The 18,817-nt window shown below is 29.1% G+C and overlaps 2 protein-coding genes across 2 annotated transcripts in view; both read left to right on the top strand.

The window, feature by feature from the left end:
• Positions 1 to 18,817, top strand: part of LOC135955983 (alanine--glyoxylate aminotransferase 2, mitochondrial) — a 382,980-nt gene that overhangs the window by 162,689 nt on the left and 201,474 nt on the right. The gene's annotated exons all lie outside the window — the stretch shown is intronic.
• Positions 1,771 to 3,510, top strand: LOC135955708 (uncharacterized). Its single transcript, XM_065506066.1, has 2 exons — positions 1,771 to 1,778; positions 2,880 to 3,510. The coding sequence occupies exons 1-2, from the start codon at positions 1,771 to 1,773 to the stop codon at positions 3,508 to 3,510; spliced, it is 639 nt and encodes a 212-aa protein (XP_065362138.1).

Raw genomic sequence — 18,817 nt, 5'->3', positions numbered from 1 at the left:
GGGATTCGAATAATTTTCGATAGAAAATCCAGGGATTCAAATAATTTTCTAAGGAAAATGTTAAGATTCGAATATTTTTTTTTAGAAAATCCAGGAATTCGAATAATTTTCTATAGAAAATTCTAGATTCGAATAATTTACTATGGAAAATTTTAGATTCGAATAAATTTCTATAGAAAATCCAGGAACTCGAATAATTTTCTATAGAAATTTCTAGATTCGAATAACTTTCTATGGAAACTTCTAGATTCGAATAATTTGCTATAGAAAATTATAGATTCCAATAATTTTCTATGGAAAATTTAAGATTCGAATAAATTTCTATAGAAAATCCAGGAATTTGAATAATTTTCTATTGTAAATTTTAAATTCGTAAATATTCTATAGAAAATCCAGGGATTCTAATAATTTTTTATAAAAAATCCAGGGATTCTAATAATTTTCTATGGAAAATTCCAGATTCGAATAAATTTCTAAGGAAAATCCAGGGATTCGAATAATTTTCTAAGGAACATTTTTGATTCGAATAAATATTTTTAGGAAATCCAGGAATTCGAATGCTTTTCTATAGAAAATTCTAGATTCGAATAATTTTCTATGGAAAATTTTAGATTCGAATAATTTCTAAAGAAAATCCAGGGATTCGAATAATTTTCTAAGGAAAATTTTGTATTCGAATAATTATTTTTAGAAAATCCAGGGATTCGAATAAATTTCTATTGAAAATCCAGGGATTCGAATAATTTTCTATAGAAAATCAAGGGATTCGAATAATGTTCTATAGAAAATTCTAGATTCGATTAATTTTGTATTGAAAATTCAGGGATTCGTATAATTTTCTTCAGAAAATTTTAGATTCGAATAACGTTCATATTTGAACAATTTTGCTATATAAAAGGTTCATATTCGAATGATATAGCTCACTTCAAATTCGACCTAACTGTTTGTAGCTTTCAACTATTTAAAACTTCCCCTAAAACATAAATGTCAAGCTCATCATGTTAATCATAATTCTGCTCTGCATCATCATCCCTATTATTATTAAAATGTTTTGTTGTTTGGTTCCATTTCACTAGAACTCTGAGTGATTTTTGATTATTTTTCTGATTTAATGCTCCACTGAAGTTTAGAAATCATTATTATTTTTTTGTTGTGTTTCATACACAGCTAAATGTTTTTTAATAAACTCTTTTGCTTTCCTAAAACAGCAGCAGCTTATCTATCCATCATCATTGTCATTAGGGTCTGGTTAATGGTAATAGTCATATGTGATGATGTTGAATTCAAGATTATCTTGGCTAATTTTCATTTATAAGTATTTATTTATTTATATGTTTTGTTATTGTTTATTAAATATTTTTATTGTTATTATTATTTAATTTTTAATATTTGCTATTAAGTGTGGTATATGGTTGGGTCTTATAGTTTTTGGAAAATTCAATTTAACCATCAGTTAAGTGTTTGTTGCCTACTTCAAAGCCATGAAGTTTAAATATAAAATTTTAATTACATTTTGTGTGGTTTTATTACTTTGTTCACAAAACTGTAAAGCTTGGGTAAGTTTTTCTTAATATTTTTGGTTTTTTTTTATTTATTTATTTGATTTTGTAGGAGGTTTCCTTGAAATTAAACTGTTGCTAGTGTTTTTAGGATATTGGTACGATTTAAGGAAACTGTTGTAGTAGAAGAGTATAGTTAAACAAGAAAAGGATTTTGTGGATATTAATAAGTGGAAAAAGAACTAATATTAGAGGGGAAAGGCACTTGGAAATGAAAACGTTGGTGAAATTAAAAATAATAGTTTAGCTTCAATCGTAGGTTCATCTATAGTCATATTTTACTTCAATATCCGGTCCTGCTATAGTCATATTTTAGCTTCAATCGTAGGTCCTTCTGTAGTCATATTTTAGCTTCAATCGCTGGTCCTGCTATAGTCTTATTTTAGAATCGATCTCCGGTCCTGCTGTAGTCATATTTTAGCTTCAATCGTAGGTCCTTCTATAGACATATTTTAGCTCCAATTCTAGGTCCTTTTATAGTCATATTTTACCTTCAATCGTAGGTCCTTCTGTAGTCATATTATAGCTTCAATTGTAGGTCTTCCTGTAGTCATATTTTAGCTTCAATTGTAGGTCCTCCTGTAGTCATATTTTAGCTTCAATCGCAGGTCCTACTATAGTCATATTTTAGCTTCAATCGTAGATCCTTCTACAGTTATATTTTAGCATTAATTGCAGGTCCTTCTATAGTCATATTTTACCTCCAATTTTAGGTCCTTCTATAGTTATATTTTAGTTTCTGTCGTAGGTCCTTCTATAGTCGTATTTTAGCTTCAATCGTAGCTCCTTCTATAGTCATATTTTAGCTTCAATCGCAGGACCTTCTATAGTCATATTTTAGCTTCAATCGTAAGTCTTTCTGTAGTCATATTTTAGCTTCAATCGCAGGTCGTTCTATAGTAAATTTTAGCTTCTATCGTAGGTCCTTCTGTACTCATATTTAAGTTTCAGTAGTAGGTCCTTCTATAGTCATATTTTAGCTTCAGTAGTAATTCCTTCTATAGTCATATTTTAGCTTCAATCGTAGCACCTTCTACAGTCGTATTTTAGCTTCAATCGCAGGACCTTCTATAGTTATATTTAAGCTTCAATCAAGAGTCCAGATCTGGTCGTCATATTTTGACTTAAGTTTTAGTTCTTCCATAATCATATTTTAGCTTCGATCGTAGGTCCATCTATAGTTATATTTAATCTTCAATCAAGGGTCCAGTTCTAGTCTTATTTTAGCTTCAATCTTAGGTCCCTTTATCGTCATATTTTGACTTTAGTTTTAGTTCTTCCATAATCATATTTTAGTTTAATTCATAGCTTATTTTATAGTCATAGTGTAGCTCAACTTTCCTTGACTAAAATTCTTAAAAATCCCATTACAATTTATATTTCTTTTCTCTTCCTTCCTTCCTCCTCATCATCACCACAACAAACAACCATACAGCGCGCCTTTAAAGTGATACTTACATCATTTCCGCATGAATTCAATGACAAACTATTGGATGTTAAATTTCAAATACAAAATTCCTCCAACACTGAATCAACCGTCAATGTACAGCTCAATGTATTGGAAGATATTGATGACATTTCATTAACGTATGCCCTGGGCATAGAGGGAATTCAAGCCAATAATTACACAGTGATCTTGAATCGTAAAGTGCACTTTTGTAAATTTCTCATGCAACGCACCATTGACAATACATTGCGCACCATATACGAAGACATCTTAAAGCGTGGCACCTTCATTAAGATGTGTCCCATGAAAAAAGGCAGCTATACTTTGCGAGAATATCGCATTGATGAGGAGCTATTGCCGCAATACGTACCAGAGGCAAACTTTTATGTGGATATGAAATTGGAAAAGGCAGCAGGAGGTGATTTGATACTTAAGGGACGTTTGCATGGTAAAATTGACAAGTCAAAGGGTTTTAATAATTTGAAAATGTTTAGCATGGGTTAAGTGCAAAGGATGAGTGTTATAAAACAGATACACAAAACTAAATAAATTCTGTTTATGTTTATTAAAAACTATGAATCCTCTAGATTTATTTAACAATTAAAGACACGTAATGTCTAAGCTTTTAAATCAAACCACGTCAAATAAATATCCTTTGTTTAAAATTTAAAATTTAATTTTATTTAAAAATCATTGCTTTTTATTTAAGCCGAACATTTTAAAGCAAATCTAAGTAGGTTTTCGTTTTTTGTTTTCTTTTTATATAAAACTCTTAAAAAAAACATGAAAAAGTGTTAATATGCAAAACCACATTTGCACGTTTGTCTGTCCTTCTTTACTTTATTCTGCCTGCCAATGTCTGGCAATGAGTTTCTTTCAGTCTGTCTGTCTGCCTGCCTGTAAGTCCATCCGACTGCCTTCCTCAGTTTCCGTCACGTGTTTGCTCATTTGTAAAATCGTCTGTTTGTTCAATGGTGACAAGTTGTCTGGCATTTTTTGAGAAATTGATGATGACAATGCTGACGCTGACAATGATGTTGCTAATGCTGACAATAATAATTAAGTTTAAAACTATGATTCCAATTCGTTTGTGTGTTTTGGCAGATTTCTCTATATAATAAACACCTTTAATTTGATAAAGTCATTTGGTTGATGCCTATTGTTCTTTACAAAGTTCTATTTTATATTCCTTAAGTTGGATCATTCATTAGGTCTAGTGTTTAGTAAGCAAGACATATAAGGAATATTAAATCGTATTACTCAATCGTTAGTTTAAATACAGATATATTTGAGTTTCAATTGTAGTAATTCTTTGAACTGAACTAGAACAGAACTAGAACAGAACTAGAACAGAACTAGAACAGAACTAGAACAGAACTAGAACAGAACTAGAACAGAACTAGAACAGAACTAGAACAGAACTAGAACAGAACTAGAACAGAACTAGAACAGAACTAGAACAGAACTAGAACAGAACTAGAACAGAACTAGAACAGAACTAGAACAGAACTAGAACAGAACTAGAACAGAACTAGAACAGAACTAGAACAGAACTAGAACAGAACTAGAACAGAACTAGAACAGAACTAGAACAGAACTAGAACAGAACTAGAACAGAACTAGAACAGAACTAGAACAGAACTAGAACAGAACTAGAACAGAACTAGAACAGAACTAGAACAGAACTAGAACAGAACTAGAACAGAACTAGAACAGAACTAGAACAGAACTAGAACAGAACTAGAACAGAACTAGAACAGAACTAGAACAGAACTAGAACAGAACAGAACTAGAACAGAACTAGAACAGAACTAGAACAGAACTAGAACAGAACTAGAACAGAACTAGAACAGAACTAGAACAGAACTAGAACAGAACTAGAACAGAACTAGAACAGAACTAGAACAGAACTAGAACAGAACTAGAACAGAACTAGAACAGAACTAGAACAGAACTAGAACAGAACTAGAACAGAACTAGAACAGAACTAGAACAGAACTAGAACAGAACTAGAACAGAACTAGAACAGAACTAGAACAGAACTAGAACAGAACTAGAACAGAACTAGAACAGAACTAGAACAGAACTAGAACAGAACTAGAACAGAACTAGAACAGAACTAGAACAGAACTAGAACAGAACTAGAACAGAACTAGAACAGAACTAGAACAGAACTAGAACAGAACTAGAACAGAACCATGTTTAGCTTTAATCGTAGGTAGTTCCATTTTGGTATAGTAATAGTTCCTCCTCTTTATTGTCAATATTTCAATTATTATAAAATATTTTTTAACGCCTGGTTCATTGAACTTTATTTAACCCACTTTTACAAATATGCTCAAATGTTTTCTTTCGGCTTTTTCAACACATTTTTTGCAATTAAATCATAATTAAAATGCTTTATATGTAAAAATAGAAAAAAATTTAAGTTTGTTTTTATGAAAAAACAGATAATTTATACATGATAAGACCAAAAAAATACAAAAAATGCTGATAGCATTTTAATGAATTAGATGGCTGGAATTTAAATATAAAAAGACCTTAACCTCGAATAAAGGTTATGGAGTTAACAATGAAAAATATTGGCAGCCAAACACAATAATAGAAATTCATATTTGAATAGAATTTTATTAAACAAATAAATTGAATTGCAAACAAAATTTAAGCAGGAATTTAATGGCTTAATTTTAGTTAAATGTTCTAATCTTATGGCCACACATTTTTCCAAAATGACATTTAGTCGGCTTAAACAAATAAATAATATCAAATACATATAATATCATTAATATTAATAATAAAATATTAATTAAATGAATACTATTCGATTAATATCCTATTAAACAGTGGCAACAAACACAACAATTAACAGAACAAAAAAAAAAAAGAGAATAAATAAACTGAATTAATTACAAAATGTTTGTAATACAATTAAAAAATGTGTTACCACCAAAACCAAAACCAAATCAGCACAGCTACAATGCAGCAGGCCTCAAACATGACAAAGTAATTTTTGCATTAAAGTCGATAACAACATTTGTTGCTGCCTTGTAAATATTTTATTCATAAAAAATAATTAAAAATTAAATGGTTTTTAAAAACCGACGAACAAGATACAGCTCAACATGAATGTAAAATGCCAGAACAGTGCCACCACTGCCGCCGCCACCAAATATTATTGTACAGATTCGTAGTTCCTCTGATCTGCTGTTGCTTTTTTAAGTGGGTTTTGTGCGTACGTATGTATGTGGCACACAATTTGTGTGCATCTCAATTTATCGTTAAAAACATGAACTTTAAATCTGAAATAATAAAAATTTATTACAAAATAATTGCAATCTCATTAGGACAACAGCTTCCATTATTACATCAATATATTCGGTATAAGGATACACTTGCAAAGAGGATACATTTGAAAGAAATATTGACAAACAAAGGCCTACAATTGAAGGTAAACTAGGACATAATCTAGACATAATTACCTATCAATTGATATATAAAATTTATTTAGCTTTATTTCAACTTAATTTTGTAGCAAAAACTTGATAAAAAAAAATGCCTACATAAAAAAGCTTTTTAATAGGCTATATGCAGTTGTAAAACCAGAAATTTTAAAAACTTTTTATATTTCTAAAAACTAGATGTAATTACCTATCCATTGATATATAACACTTTATATTCCGCGCTATATTACTTTAAAATATTCACTGTTAAAAGTAAGCCTACTAAAAATGCATATTCACAGTGCTTACTATGCGCTTCTCATTTTATCAAGGGATACATGTAAATGTGCAATTGAAGCTTTGTTGTTGTTTTTGCTTAAGTACAATTTTGTTGACGCCATTTTAACTATTTTTATAACCAATGCAAGGCTAGTTGATGAGTAGACTGTGCCGTTCATAAAATATGTATATTGGTAATAAATGGAAAAAAAACTTCGAAAATTTTACAAAAAAAAAATTATCAAAAATTTAAAATTTTATTAAAAATTAAAAAAAATAATACGCTCCAAAATTTAAAAAAACGCCAATTTCACGAAAAATCGCCACTTCACCAAAATTTAATTTTCAGCAAAAAAATTTCAAATTTTATTGAAAAATTATTAAAAACAATATAAATGTCTAAAATTAAAAAAAAATCGCCAATTTCACCACACACATTAAATTTTCAGAAAAAAATTTAAAATTTTATTAAAAATTCAAAAACAAAATTTCGTTTAATTAAAAAAATAATAAACTCCAAAATTAAAAAAATCGCCAATTTCACGAACAATTATTAAATTTAAAACAAAAACAATTTTAATTTTTTTAAAAATTTAAAAACAAAGTAACTTTTATTTGAAAAAAAAATTTAAACAAAAAATTTAAAATTTTATTAAAATTTCAAAATTAAAAAAAAATTGGTTATTTGCCGAAATTAATAAAAAATACCCAATTTCACCAAAATTTAATTTTCAACAAAAAATTTAAAATTTTTTTAAAAATCTAAATACAAAAAAATTCTTTATTTGAAAAAATAAACGCCAAAATCAAATTTTCAGCAAAAAATTTAAAATTTTATTAAAAATTCAAAATCAAAAAAAATTTGTTTTTTGAAAAAAAAAATAAAAATTTAAAAATTCAATTTTCAGCAAAAAATTTAAAATTTTATTAAAAATCAATAAACAAAAAAATCGTTAATTGAAGAAATAAATAAACGCCAAAATTATTTGAAAAAAATAATAAACTCCAAAATTAAAAAAATCGCCAATTTCACCAAAAATCGGCACTTTCACCAAAATTAATTTTTATTAAAAATCCAAAAAACAAAAAAAATTTTTATTTGAAAAACATAATAAACGCCAATATTGAAAAAAAAAATCTCCAAAAAATTTAAAATTTTATTAAAAAACCAAAAACAAAAAAATTTTCAAAATCCGGAAAAATATTTTTTAACCAAAAAAATTTGTTTCACTAATAAATTTATAAAAAAGATTTTCCACATAAATTAAAAAAAATAAAATATTTTATAAAAATCCTTTCTTAATTTAATTTTTTTTTTTAATTTTTTTGGTGAAAAAAAAATTGGGTTAAATTTTTTTCCATTGTAGGTCCGACTGACTTACTACAGGGTTTTTGAAATATCTGTCATTAGATATCTATTTTTGGAAATTCGTAAAATTATTAATTTTTTTTAAAGTTGCATGTTTTTAAATGTTTGGATTTTTAATGAAATTCTCAAATTTTTATAAAACTTTTTGCAGGTGAAATTTAAATTACATATTTGTGAATTTAGTGAATTATTTTTTGGTGTATTTTTCTGAAATTAGCTAAAATTTGCCGTTTTTTTATGTGAAACCAGCATGAAAGTATTATTGAGGTTTTTAATAAAATTTTCTAAGTTTTTTGCGAAAATTTAATTTCGGCTTACGATTTTTTTTTGATATTTAATAAAATTTAAAATTTGTTGCAGAAAATTAAGTTTTGGTAAATTAGAGATTTTTGTTGAAATTGGCGACTTTTTTTTTTAATTTGGCGTTTATTATTTTTTTCAAATAATTTTGGCGCTTATTTTTATTTTCAAATAAACGATTTTTTGAATTTGGATAGTTAATAAAAGTTGAAATTTGTTACTGAAAATTTAATTTTAGTGAAAGTGACGATTTTCGTGAAATTGGCATTTTTTTAAATTTTGGCGTTTATTTTTTTTTTTTTCAAAAAAACGACTTTATTGTTTTTCCATTTTTAATAAAATTTGAATTTTTTTGTAGAAAATTTAATTTTGATAAAAGGGCGATTTTTCGTGAAATTTGCGTTTTTTAAATTTTGGCGTTTATTATTTTTTTGAATTTTAATAAAATTTGAAATTTTGTTCCTAAAAATTTAATTTTGTTGAAAATAGCGATTTTTGGTGCAATTGTCGATTTTTCTAAAATAAGCGATTTTTTAAATAATTCCAAAATTTTCAATGAAATTTTTGTAGTTTCGAAAAAATTAAATTTTAAAATTTTTGTTCTCTAAAATTTTCGATTTTTTGCTGAAAATTTAATTTTGGTGAAATTTTCGATTTTTTTTCCAACTAAAAGATTTTTTGTTTTTGGAATTTTAATAAAATTTTAAATTTTTTTGTAGAAAATTTAATTTTGGTAAAAGGGCGATTTTTCGTGAAATTTGCGTTTTTTTAATTTTTGGCGTTTATTTTTTTTTTTTCAAATAAAAGATTTTTTTGCTTTTTTTTGAATTTTAATAAAATTTGAAATTTTGTTCCCAAAAATTTAATTTTGATGAAAATAGCGATTTTTGGTGCAATTTTGGCGATTTTTCTAAAATAAGCGATTTTTTAAATAATTCCAAAATTTCCAATGAAATTTTTGTAGTTTCGAAAAAATTAAATTTTTGATATTTTTTTTTTCTCTAAAATTTTCGATTTTTTTTTTTAAATTTTTATGATATACAAATTCTATGTACGCAACAGTCTACTGAAAAAAAAGATGAAATTGCGTCAACAAAATTGTACTTAAGCTAAAAACAACAACAAGCTTCAATCGAACATTTACATGTATCCCTTGCTAAAATGAGAAGCGCATAGTAAGTAATGTGAATATTTATTTTTAGTAGGCTTACTTTTAACAGTGAATATTTTAAAGTAATATAAAGCGGAATATAAAGTGTTATATACCAATGGATAGGTAATTACTTCTAGTTTTTAGAAATATAAGAAATATTTTAATATTTCTTATTTTATAACGGCATATAGCCTATTAAAAAGTACGTTTATGTAGAAATTTTATTATCAAAATATTGCTTCAAAATTAAGTTGCAATAAAGCTAAATAAATAAGTTTTATACATCAAATGAAAGGTAATTATGTTTATATTTTTTCCCCCATGCCAAACCCTATCGCAAAATCTATATTTTTCACTAATGAAATTTCACCAAAAATCTCCAATTTCCGTTTAAAAATAAGTTTTTTTTCTGAGAAAGTCTTTTTTAAGTAGTGAACTATTTAGTCGTTCTAGAAACAATTATTATCCTCAACTTGTTTTTTTCTTGTTTGTATAATTTTTTTGTAATTTTTGTTGCAGTCTGATACCAAACGTATTAAATATTTAATAATAATTGAGCGTAAAATTATCACAACGAGCAACACATAAAGCATGTCCACCACCAACAACACAAACCGCTACCAAAAAAAAAATACAAAAAAAACCCCCGAAACAAATACAGAGAATCTCACATAAAACCTGTAAATGACCCCATGAGCTTTTGGTGTAGCAGAATGTGTGTGTGTGTGCTTTATGGTCCTGATAATTGTATCCTCTACATAAAAGGACTCTATGCGTATTTTTGTAATTGTTGTTGTTGTTTTTATACAGGACATAATCATTTTGCGTTGGTACGTGTGTAGCTTGCAATCCAACTTCCCAGGCGTGGCTACAATTCGTTGGTGGCATCAGCACAGATTGCGGTTGCAATTGTAATTAAATCGACACTGTTTTATAGATACGGCAAATTTTTATAGTTAAATACGAGCAGGGATGTGTGCACTTTTAACCTTTTTATTTTTCAGTTTCAGTTTTTTCAGAAAAAAAAAGAAATCTCCCGGATTAAATGCGTGTAAATGTGCGTAAATTTTGTTATTTTTTCGAGTGGATTTTTGTCGATAGTGTATTTATTTAAAATTATTGAGTTGCTAATGTTCATTAAAATGTATGCTAATTTAACGCTAAATAATGGCACAACAAAAACACCAATAACTATTATAAGTATCTACCGGTTGTTGTAAGTTGTTGTTGCTTGCAACAATATAATAACAAGCAAATTAATGATAGTGTAGTATCAACGAAAACTATTAAAAATAAATTGCAACGACCAACATAAATGTAAAATGTTTTTAAAACATTTTGTGGCAAGAGATTTTGTTTTCTTTTTTTTTAGTGTTTTGCAAATAAATGATGTCATTTATATGGAAATTAGTTTTAATGCAGCTCAGTAGATTGGCCAAAAATTAATATTTAATAGAAAAGTCGATTAAAATTAATGAGAATGAATGTTTGGTGGGATTGGAAAGGTATTAAGAAAATTCAAATACTTTAGTTCAGATACTATTTGAGGTTCTAGTTCTGTTCTAGTTCTGTTCTAGTTCTGTTCTAGTTCTGTTCTAGTTCTGTTCTAGTTCTGTTCTAGTTCTGTTCTAGTTCTGTTCTAGTTCTGTTCTAGTTCTGTTCTAGTTCTGTTCTAGTTCTGTTCTAGTTCTGTTCTAGTTCTGTTCTAGTTCTGTTCTAGTTCTGTTCTAGTTCTGTTCTAGTTCTGTTCTAGTTCTGTTCTAGTTCTGTTCTAGTTCTGTTCTAGTTCTGTTCTAGTTCTGTTCTAGTTCTGTTCTAGTTCTGTTCTAGTTCTGTTCTAGTTCTGTTCTAGTTCTGTTCTAGTTCTAGTTCTGTTCTAGTTCTGTTCTAGTTCTAGTTCTGTTCTAGTTCTGTTCTAGTTCTGTTCTAGTTCTGTTCTAGTTCTGTCCTAGTTCTGTTCTAGTTCTGTTCTAGTTCTGTTCTAGTTCTGTTCTAGTTCTGTTCTAGTTCTGTTCTAGTTCTGTTCTAGTTCTGTTCTAGTTCTGTTCTAGTTCTGTTCTAGTTCTGTTCTAGTTCTGTTCTAGTTCTGTTCTAGTTCTGTTCTAGTTCTGTTCTAGTTCTGTTCTAGTTCTGTTCTAGTTCTGTTCTAGTTCTGTTCTAGTTCTGTTCTAGTTCTGTTCTAGTTCTGTTCTAGTTCTGTTCTAGTTCTGTTCTAGTTCTGTTCTAGTTCTGTTCTAGTTCTGTTCTAGTTCTGTTCTAGTTCTGTTCTAGTTCTGTTCTAGTTCTGTTCTAGTTCTGTTCTAGTTCTGTTCTAGTTCTGTTCTAGTTCTGTTCTAGTTCTGTTCTAGTTCTGTTCTAGTTCTGTTCTAGTTCTGTTCTAGTTCTGTTCTAGTTCTGTTCTAGTTCTGTTCTAGTTCTGTTCTAGTTCTGTTCTAGTTCTGTTCTAGTTCTGTCCTAGTTCTGTTCTAGTTCTGTTCTAGTTCTGTTCTAGTTCTGTTCTAGTTCTGTTCTAGTTCTGTTCTAGTTCTGTTCTAGTTCTGTTCTAGTTCTGTTCTAGTTCTGTTCTAGTTCTGTTCTAGTTCTGTTCTAGTTCTGTTCTAGTTCTGTTCTAGTTCTGTTCTAGTTCTGTTCTAGTTCTGTTCTAGTTCTGTTCTAGTTCTGTTCTAGTTCTGTTCTAGTTCTGTTCTAGTTCTGTTCTAGTTCTGTTCTAGTTCTGTTCTAGTTCTGTTCTAGTTCTGTTCTAGTTCTGTTCTAGTTCTGTTCTAGTTCTGTTCTAGTTCTGTTCTAGTTCTGTTCTAGTTCTGTTCTAGTTCTGTTCTAGTTCTGTTCTAGTTCTGTTCTAGTTCTGTTCTAGTTCTGTTCTAGTTCTGTTCTAGTTCTGTTCTAGTTCTGTTCTAGTTCTGTTCTAGTTCTGTTCTAGTTCTGTTCTAGTTCTGTTCTAGTTCTGTTCTAGTTCTGTTCTAGTTCTGTTCTAGTTCTGTTCTAGTTCTGTTCTAGTTCTGTTCTAGTTCTGTTCTAGTTCTGTTCTAGTTCTGTTCTAGTTCTGTTCTAGTTCTGTTCTAGTTCTGTTCTAGTTCTGTTCTAGTTCTGTTCTAGTTCTGTTCTAGTTCTGTTCTAGTTCTGTTCTAGTTCTGTTCTAGTTCTGTTCTAGTTCTGTTCTAGTTCTGTTCTAGTTCTGTTCTAGTTCTGTTCTAGTTCTGTTCTAGTTCTGTTCTAGTTCTGTTCTAGTTCTGTTCTAGTTCTGTTCTAGTTCTGTTCTAGTTCTGTTCTAGTTCTGTTCTAGTTCTGTTCTAGTTCTGTTCTAGTTCTGTTCTAGTTCTGTTCTAGTTCTGTTCTAGTTCTGTTCTAGTTCTGTTCTAGTTCTGTTCTAGTTCTGTTCTACTTCTGTTCTAGTTCTGTTCTAGTTCTAGTTCTAGTTCTAGTTCTAGTTCTAGTTCTAGTTCTGTTCTAGTTCTGTTCTAGTTCTGTTCTAGTTCTGTTCTAGTTCTGTTCTAGTTCTGTTCTAGTTCTGTTCTAGTTCTGTTCTAGTTCTGTTCTAGTTCTGTTCTAGTTCTGTTCTAGTTCTGTTCTAGTTCTGTTCTAGTTCTGTTCTACTTCTGTTCTAGTTCTGTTCTAGTTCTAGTTCTAGTTCTAGTTCTAGTTCTGTTCTAGTTCTGTTCTAGTTCTGTTCTAGTTCTGTTCTAGTTCTGTTCTAGTTCTGTTCTAGTTCTGTTCTAGTTCTGTTCTAGTTCTGTTCTAGTTCTGTTCTAGTTCTGTTCTAGTTCTGTTCTAGTTCTGTTCTAGTTCTGTTCTAGTTCTGTTCTAGTTCTGTTCTAGTTCTGTTCTAGTTCTGTTCTAGTTCTGTTCTAGTTCTGTTCTAGTTCTGTTCTAGTTCTGTTCTAGTTCTGTTCTAGTTCTGTTCTAGTTCTGTTCTAGTTCTGTTCTAGTTCTGTTCTAGTTCTGTTCTAGTTCTGTTCTAGTTCTGTTCTAGTTCTGTTCTAGTTCTGTTCTAGTTCTGTTCTAGTTCTGTTCTAGTTCTGTTCTAGTTCTGTTCTAGTTCTGTTCTAGTTCTGTTCTAGTTCTGTTCTAGTTCTGTTCTAGTTCTGTTCTAGTTCTGTTCTGTTCTAGTTCTGTTCTAGTTCTGTTCTAGTTCTGTTCTAGTTCTGTTCTAGTTCTGTTCTACTTCTGTTCTAGTTCTGTTCTAGTTCTGTTCTAGTTCTGTTCTAGTTCTGTTCTAGTTCTGTTCTAGTTCTGTTCTAGTTCTGTTCTAGTTCTGTTCTAGTTCTGTTCTAGTTCTAGTTCAATTTCTAGTTCTGTTCTAGTTCTGTTCTAGTTCTGTTCTAGTTCTGTTCTAGTTCTGTTCTAGTTCTGTTCTAGTTCTAGTTCTAGTTCAAGTTCTGTTCTAGTTCTGTTCTAGTTCTGTTCTAGTTCTGTTCTAGTTCTGTTCTAGTTCTGTTCTAGTTCTGTTCTAGTTCTGTTCTAGTTCTGTTCTAGTTCTGTTCTAGTTCTGTTCTAGTTCTGTTCTAGTTCTGTTCTAGTTCTGTTCTGATGTGATTTTCTTTATCAAAAATTTGATTTTCTTGCTACAATTTAAAATAATTCCAGCAATCACTCACTCATCATGTCCATCATCATCATCATCGTCATCGACATCATTTTGATTTCCACTCATTTGCAATATTGACTTTGTTGATTAAATTATGAAAATTCAAGAAGTATACAACAACAAAATCTTTTTACTAAAATTTATAATTTCATTTGGCAGATACATTTGTGTCTGCTAAGGGCGGCTAAAAAGGAAGAAGGACAGGACAAAAAATATGTATAAATTTCATGGCTGGCTGCAAACAAATAAATACAAAATATTTTACGAAGCAACAAATAGAAATAAATCTTTGAAAGACAAATAAAATCATAATAAAAATAACTGAAAATATTTGAAGCAAAAGAAATTCCCAAATAAAATTAAATAAAACCAAAAGTAGAAAAATAAAATTAAAAAAAAAAATCTGCTTATAAATTATGTTAATTTAAGTAAAAAAAAGTATTATGAAAATTAAAGGAATTATATGGCTGCTTTTAGTATGACTGGGGAAAAATCTCTGTGAATGAAAACAAATAACTATGTTAAATATTAAAATAAAATGAAAATGGAATTGAAGCATGTTGATGCCTGCACTGCCTGCCTGCAAGTTCTTAGACTTGCTGAAAATTCTCCACAGACAATTGACAAACAAATACATGAATGAATTAAATCAGTTTTGTTGGCAAATGATAATTCATATTTATTGTAATGGAAACTTATTTTTCTTTTGCCGCTTTTCTTTACTCTTTTTTTCATTTTTAATAAATTTACAAAATGAATGATTTTGTTAAACAGAGATGAACATAGCTGCAGGCTAAATGTTTTAAGGCTGTTGAGAAAGAAATGCAAAGAGATTGCAGAGGAAATTAATAAAATTAAATTGAGGGAATTTGAAGAATTTAAGGGAAATATTAAGTTTAAATAAATTACAAATGACGAAAATAAATCGTATTACTAAATGCTACAATAGAATAGTTTAGAGACAAGGGGATCCAAAAAAGCTCTCTAGGGAGACTAAAGAAATTGTTTCAAGATAATTGCTAAACTATTAATTTAAGGCGCCTAAAAGTATACATACATATTCATGATTCCTATAAAATTCTAGAATTTTTTTATATGTTTGTGTAAATCACGCTTACGTTAAAATTTCAAACTCGATAGTAATAAGATTCTACCAGAATGTTTACTATTGTCCTAAGTAGTTCAGTAATGAAAATCAGCCAAATCGGATAAGTAAACCGAAAGTTATGAACAAATATGTAAGACAACCTCCAAAAAAAAATTTAATGAAAATTAAGTATTTTCAATATTGAAATATAGCAATCAACTATTTTCGCTGGAACTTGTTAAATCAAATAAAGTTGGATTAAAGTATATTAAGCCTTCTTTCCTTTAATTAAAGTATCATGTTGTCTAATATTTTTCAAGTAGATTAACATCACTCTCTACACTTGTAACTTATAATTTATTTATTTTTTTTAAACAAAAACCCTTCACCAAAACTTTACACAAAAAAATGTTCTGCTTAAAATAATCTTTAAATAAACGAACTACTCACCAAACAAAAATTGTATTTTGTATTCCTTGGATAGTTTTGGTAAAATAGAAGTTTTGTTTTTGTACGAGTTCATTTTATTGCAGTAAAAGTTTCTATATAATTTTCTTTCTGTTGTATTACAGTCAGCTTTTTTATGGCCTTTTAACAATAGTTTTTGGATTTTTAGACCCAAAAGTAATTATGATTTTGTTGCAGTTGTGTAGTGGAATTGTTTTAAGATTTAAAACATTTTGCCATTGTTTAACACTCGCCCAGCTTATCAACATTAAGCAGCAGCAGTAGCAGCAACAAAACCAACTACTTGCTCGTGCTTCTTGTTTAATCAAAGACTAGAAAAGTTTTTCAGAAATTTTTTAAGCAAAAAAAAAAGAAGAAAGTTGCATAGATTTGAACAAGTTTGTAAAACATTATAATACACAATATAAACATAAAGAAATTTACTTTGGGGCAGTTTTAACTTAAACAAATGAAATGAGAATAAACCAAACTCCTTCATAAAAATAGCATAATTTTTATAATAAAAATATTTTCCTTAAAAACTTTTAGTAGGCTTTACTAAATTGGCTGTCCACTTGTTAAAGCATTTACTGTAGCTTGAACAAACACTATTTTACTAATTTCAGTCACGTAAACTTGCTGTCAGCAACGTTGCTGGAATTATTTTGACAATATGCCTTAAAATAGGCTAAAAAAATTCGTTTAAATCAAATAAATTTTTTAACCAGCCCAACAAATAAAATTAAAACTTAATAAATAAAACACCACAAAGGGTAAATAACTAAAAGAAACTACAAAAAACTAAAATTAATTTGAATAGACTTTTGATAAAAACAACGAAAAAATTATATTAAATATCAAAAAGAAACCGATTTCTATAGAATAGCATGGAATAGAAACCGGTTTCTATAGAATAGCATGAAATAGAAACCGTCTATAGAATAGCATGAAATAGAAACCGGTTTCTATAGAATAGCATGAAATAGAAACCGGTTTCTATAGAATAGCATGAAATAGAAACCGGTTTCTATAGAATAGCATGAAATAGAAACCGGTTTCTATAGAATAGCATGAAATAGAAACCGGTTTCTATAGAATAGCATGAAATAGAAACCGGTTTCTATAGAATAGCATGAAATAGAAACCGGTTTCTATAGAATAGCATGAAATAGAAACCGGTTTCTATAGAATAGCATGAAATAGAAACCGGTTTCTATAGAATAGCATGAAATAGAAACCGGTTTCTATAGAATAGCATGAAATAGAAACCGGTTTCTATAGAATAGCATGAAATAGAAACCGGTTTCTATAGAATAGCATGAAATAGAAACCGGTTCCTATAGAATAGCATGAAATAGAAACCGGTTTCTATAGAATAGCATGAAATAGGAACCTGGTTTCTATAGAATAGCATGAAATAGGAACCGGCTTCTACAGAATAGCATGAAATAGGAACCGGCTTCTATAGAATAGCATGAAAGAGGAACCGGTTTCTATAGAATAGCATGAAATATAAACCTGGTTTCTATAGAATAGCATGAAATAAAAACCTGGTTTCTATAGAATGGCATGAAATAGAAACCTGGTTTCTATAGAATAGCATGAAATAGAAACCTGGTTTCTATAGAATAGCATGAAATAGAAACCTGGTTTCTATAGAATAGCATGAAATAGAAACCTGGTTTCTATAGAATAGCATGAAATAGAAACCGGTTTCTATAGAATAGCATGAAATAGAAACCGGTTTCTATAGAATAGCATGAAATAGAAACCGGTTTCTATAGAATAGCATGAAATAGAAACCGGTTTCTATAGAATAGCATGAAATAGAAACCGGTTTCTATAGAATAGCATGAAATAGAAACCGGTTTCTATAGAATAGCATGAAATAGAAACCGGTTCCTATAGAATAGCATGAAATAGAAACCGGTTTCTATAGAATAGCATGAAATAGGAACCTGGTTTCTATAGAATAGCATGAAATAGGAACCGGCTTCTACAGAATAGCATGAAATAGGAACCGGCTTCTATAGAATAGCATGAAAGAGGAACCGGTTTCTATAGAATAGCATGAAATATAAACCTGGTTTCTATAGAATAGCATGAAATAAAAACCTGGTTTCTATAGAATGGCATGAAATAGAAACCTGGTTTCTATAGAATAGCATGAAATAGAAACCTGGTTTCTATAGAATAGCATGAAATAAAAACCTGGTTTCTATAGAATAGCATGAAATAGAAACCTGGTTTCTATAGAATAGCATGAAATAAAAACCTGGTTTCTATAGAATGGCATGAAATAGAAACCTGGTTTCTATAGAATAGCATGAAATAGAAGCCTTGTTTCTATAGAATAGCATGAAATAGAAACCGGTTTCTATAGAATAGCATGAAATAGAAACCGGTTTCTATAGAATAGCATGAAATAGAAACCGGTTTCTATAGAATAGCATGAAATAGAAACCGGTTTCTATAGAATAGCATGAAATAGAAACCGGTTTCTATAGAATAGCATGAAATAGAAACCGGTTTCTATAGAATAGCATGAAATAGAAACCGGTTTCTATAGAATAGCATGAAATAGAAACCGGTTTCTATAGAATAGCATGAAATAGAAACCGGTTTCTATAGAATAGCATGAAATAGAAACCGGTTTCTATAGAATAGCATGAAATAGAAACCGGTTTCTATAGAATAGCATGAAATAGAAACCGGTTTCTATAGAATAGCATGAAATAGAAACAGAATTCTATAGAATAGCATGAAATAGAAACAGAATTCTATAGAATAGCATGAAATAGAAACAGAATTCTATAGAATAGCATGAAATAGAAACAGAATTCTATAGAATAGCATGAAATAGAAACCGGTTTCTATAGAATAGCATGAAATAGAAACCGGTTTCTATAGAATAGCATGAAATAGAAACCGGTTTCTATAGAATAGCATGAAATAGAAACCGGTTTCTATAGAATAGCATGAAATAGAAACCGGTTCCTATAGAATAGCATGAAATAGAAACCGGTTTCTATAGAATAGCATGAAATAGGAACCTGGTTTCTATAGAATAGCATGAAATAGGAACCGGCTTCTACAGAATAGCATGAAATAGGAACCGGCTTCTATAGAATAGCATGAAAGAGGAACCGGT

This window comes from Calliphora vicina, chromosome 3 (genome assembly GCF_958450345.1).
Source record: "Calliphora vicina chromosome 3, idCalVici1.1, whole genome shotgun sequence".
In the NCBI taxonomy this organism is placed as follows: domain Eukaryota; kingdom Metazoa; phylum Arthropoda; class Insecta; order Diptera; family Calliphoridae; genus Calliphora; species Calliphora vicina.
The sequence above is the reverse complement of the archived record's forward strand: the minus strand, read 5'-3'. Positions and strand labels throughout refer to the sequence as shown.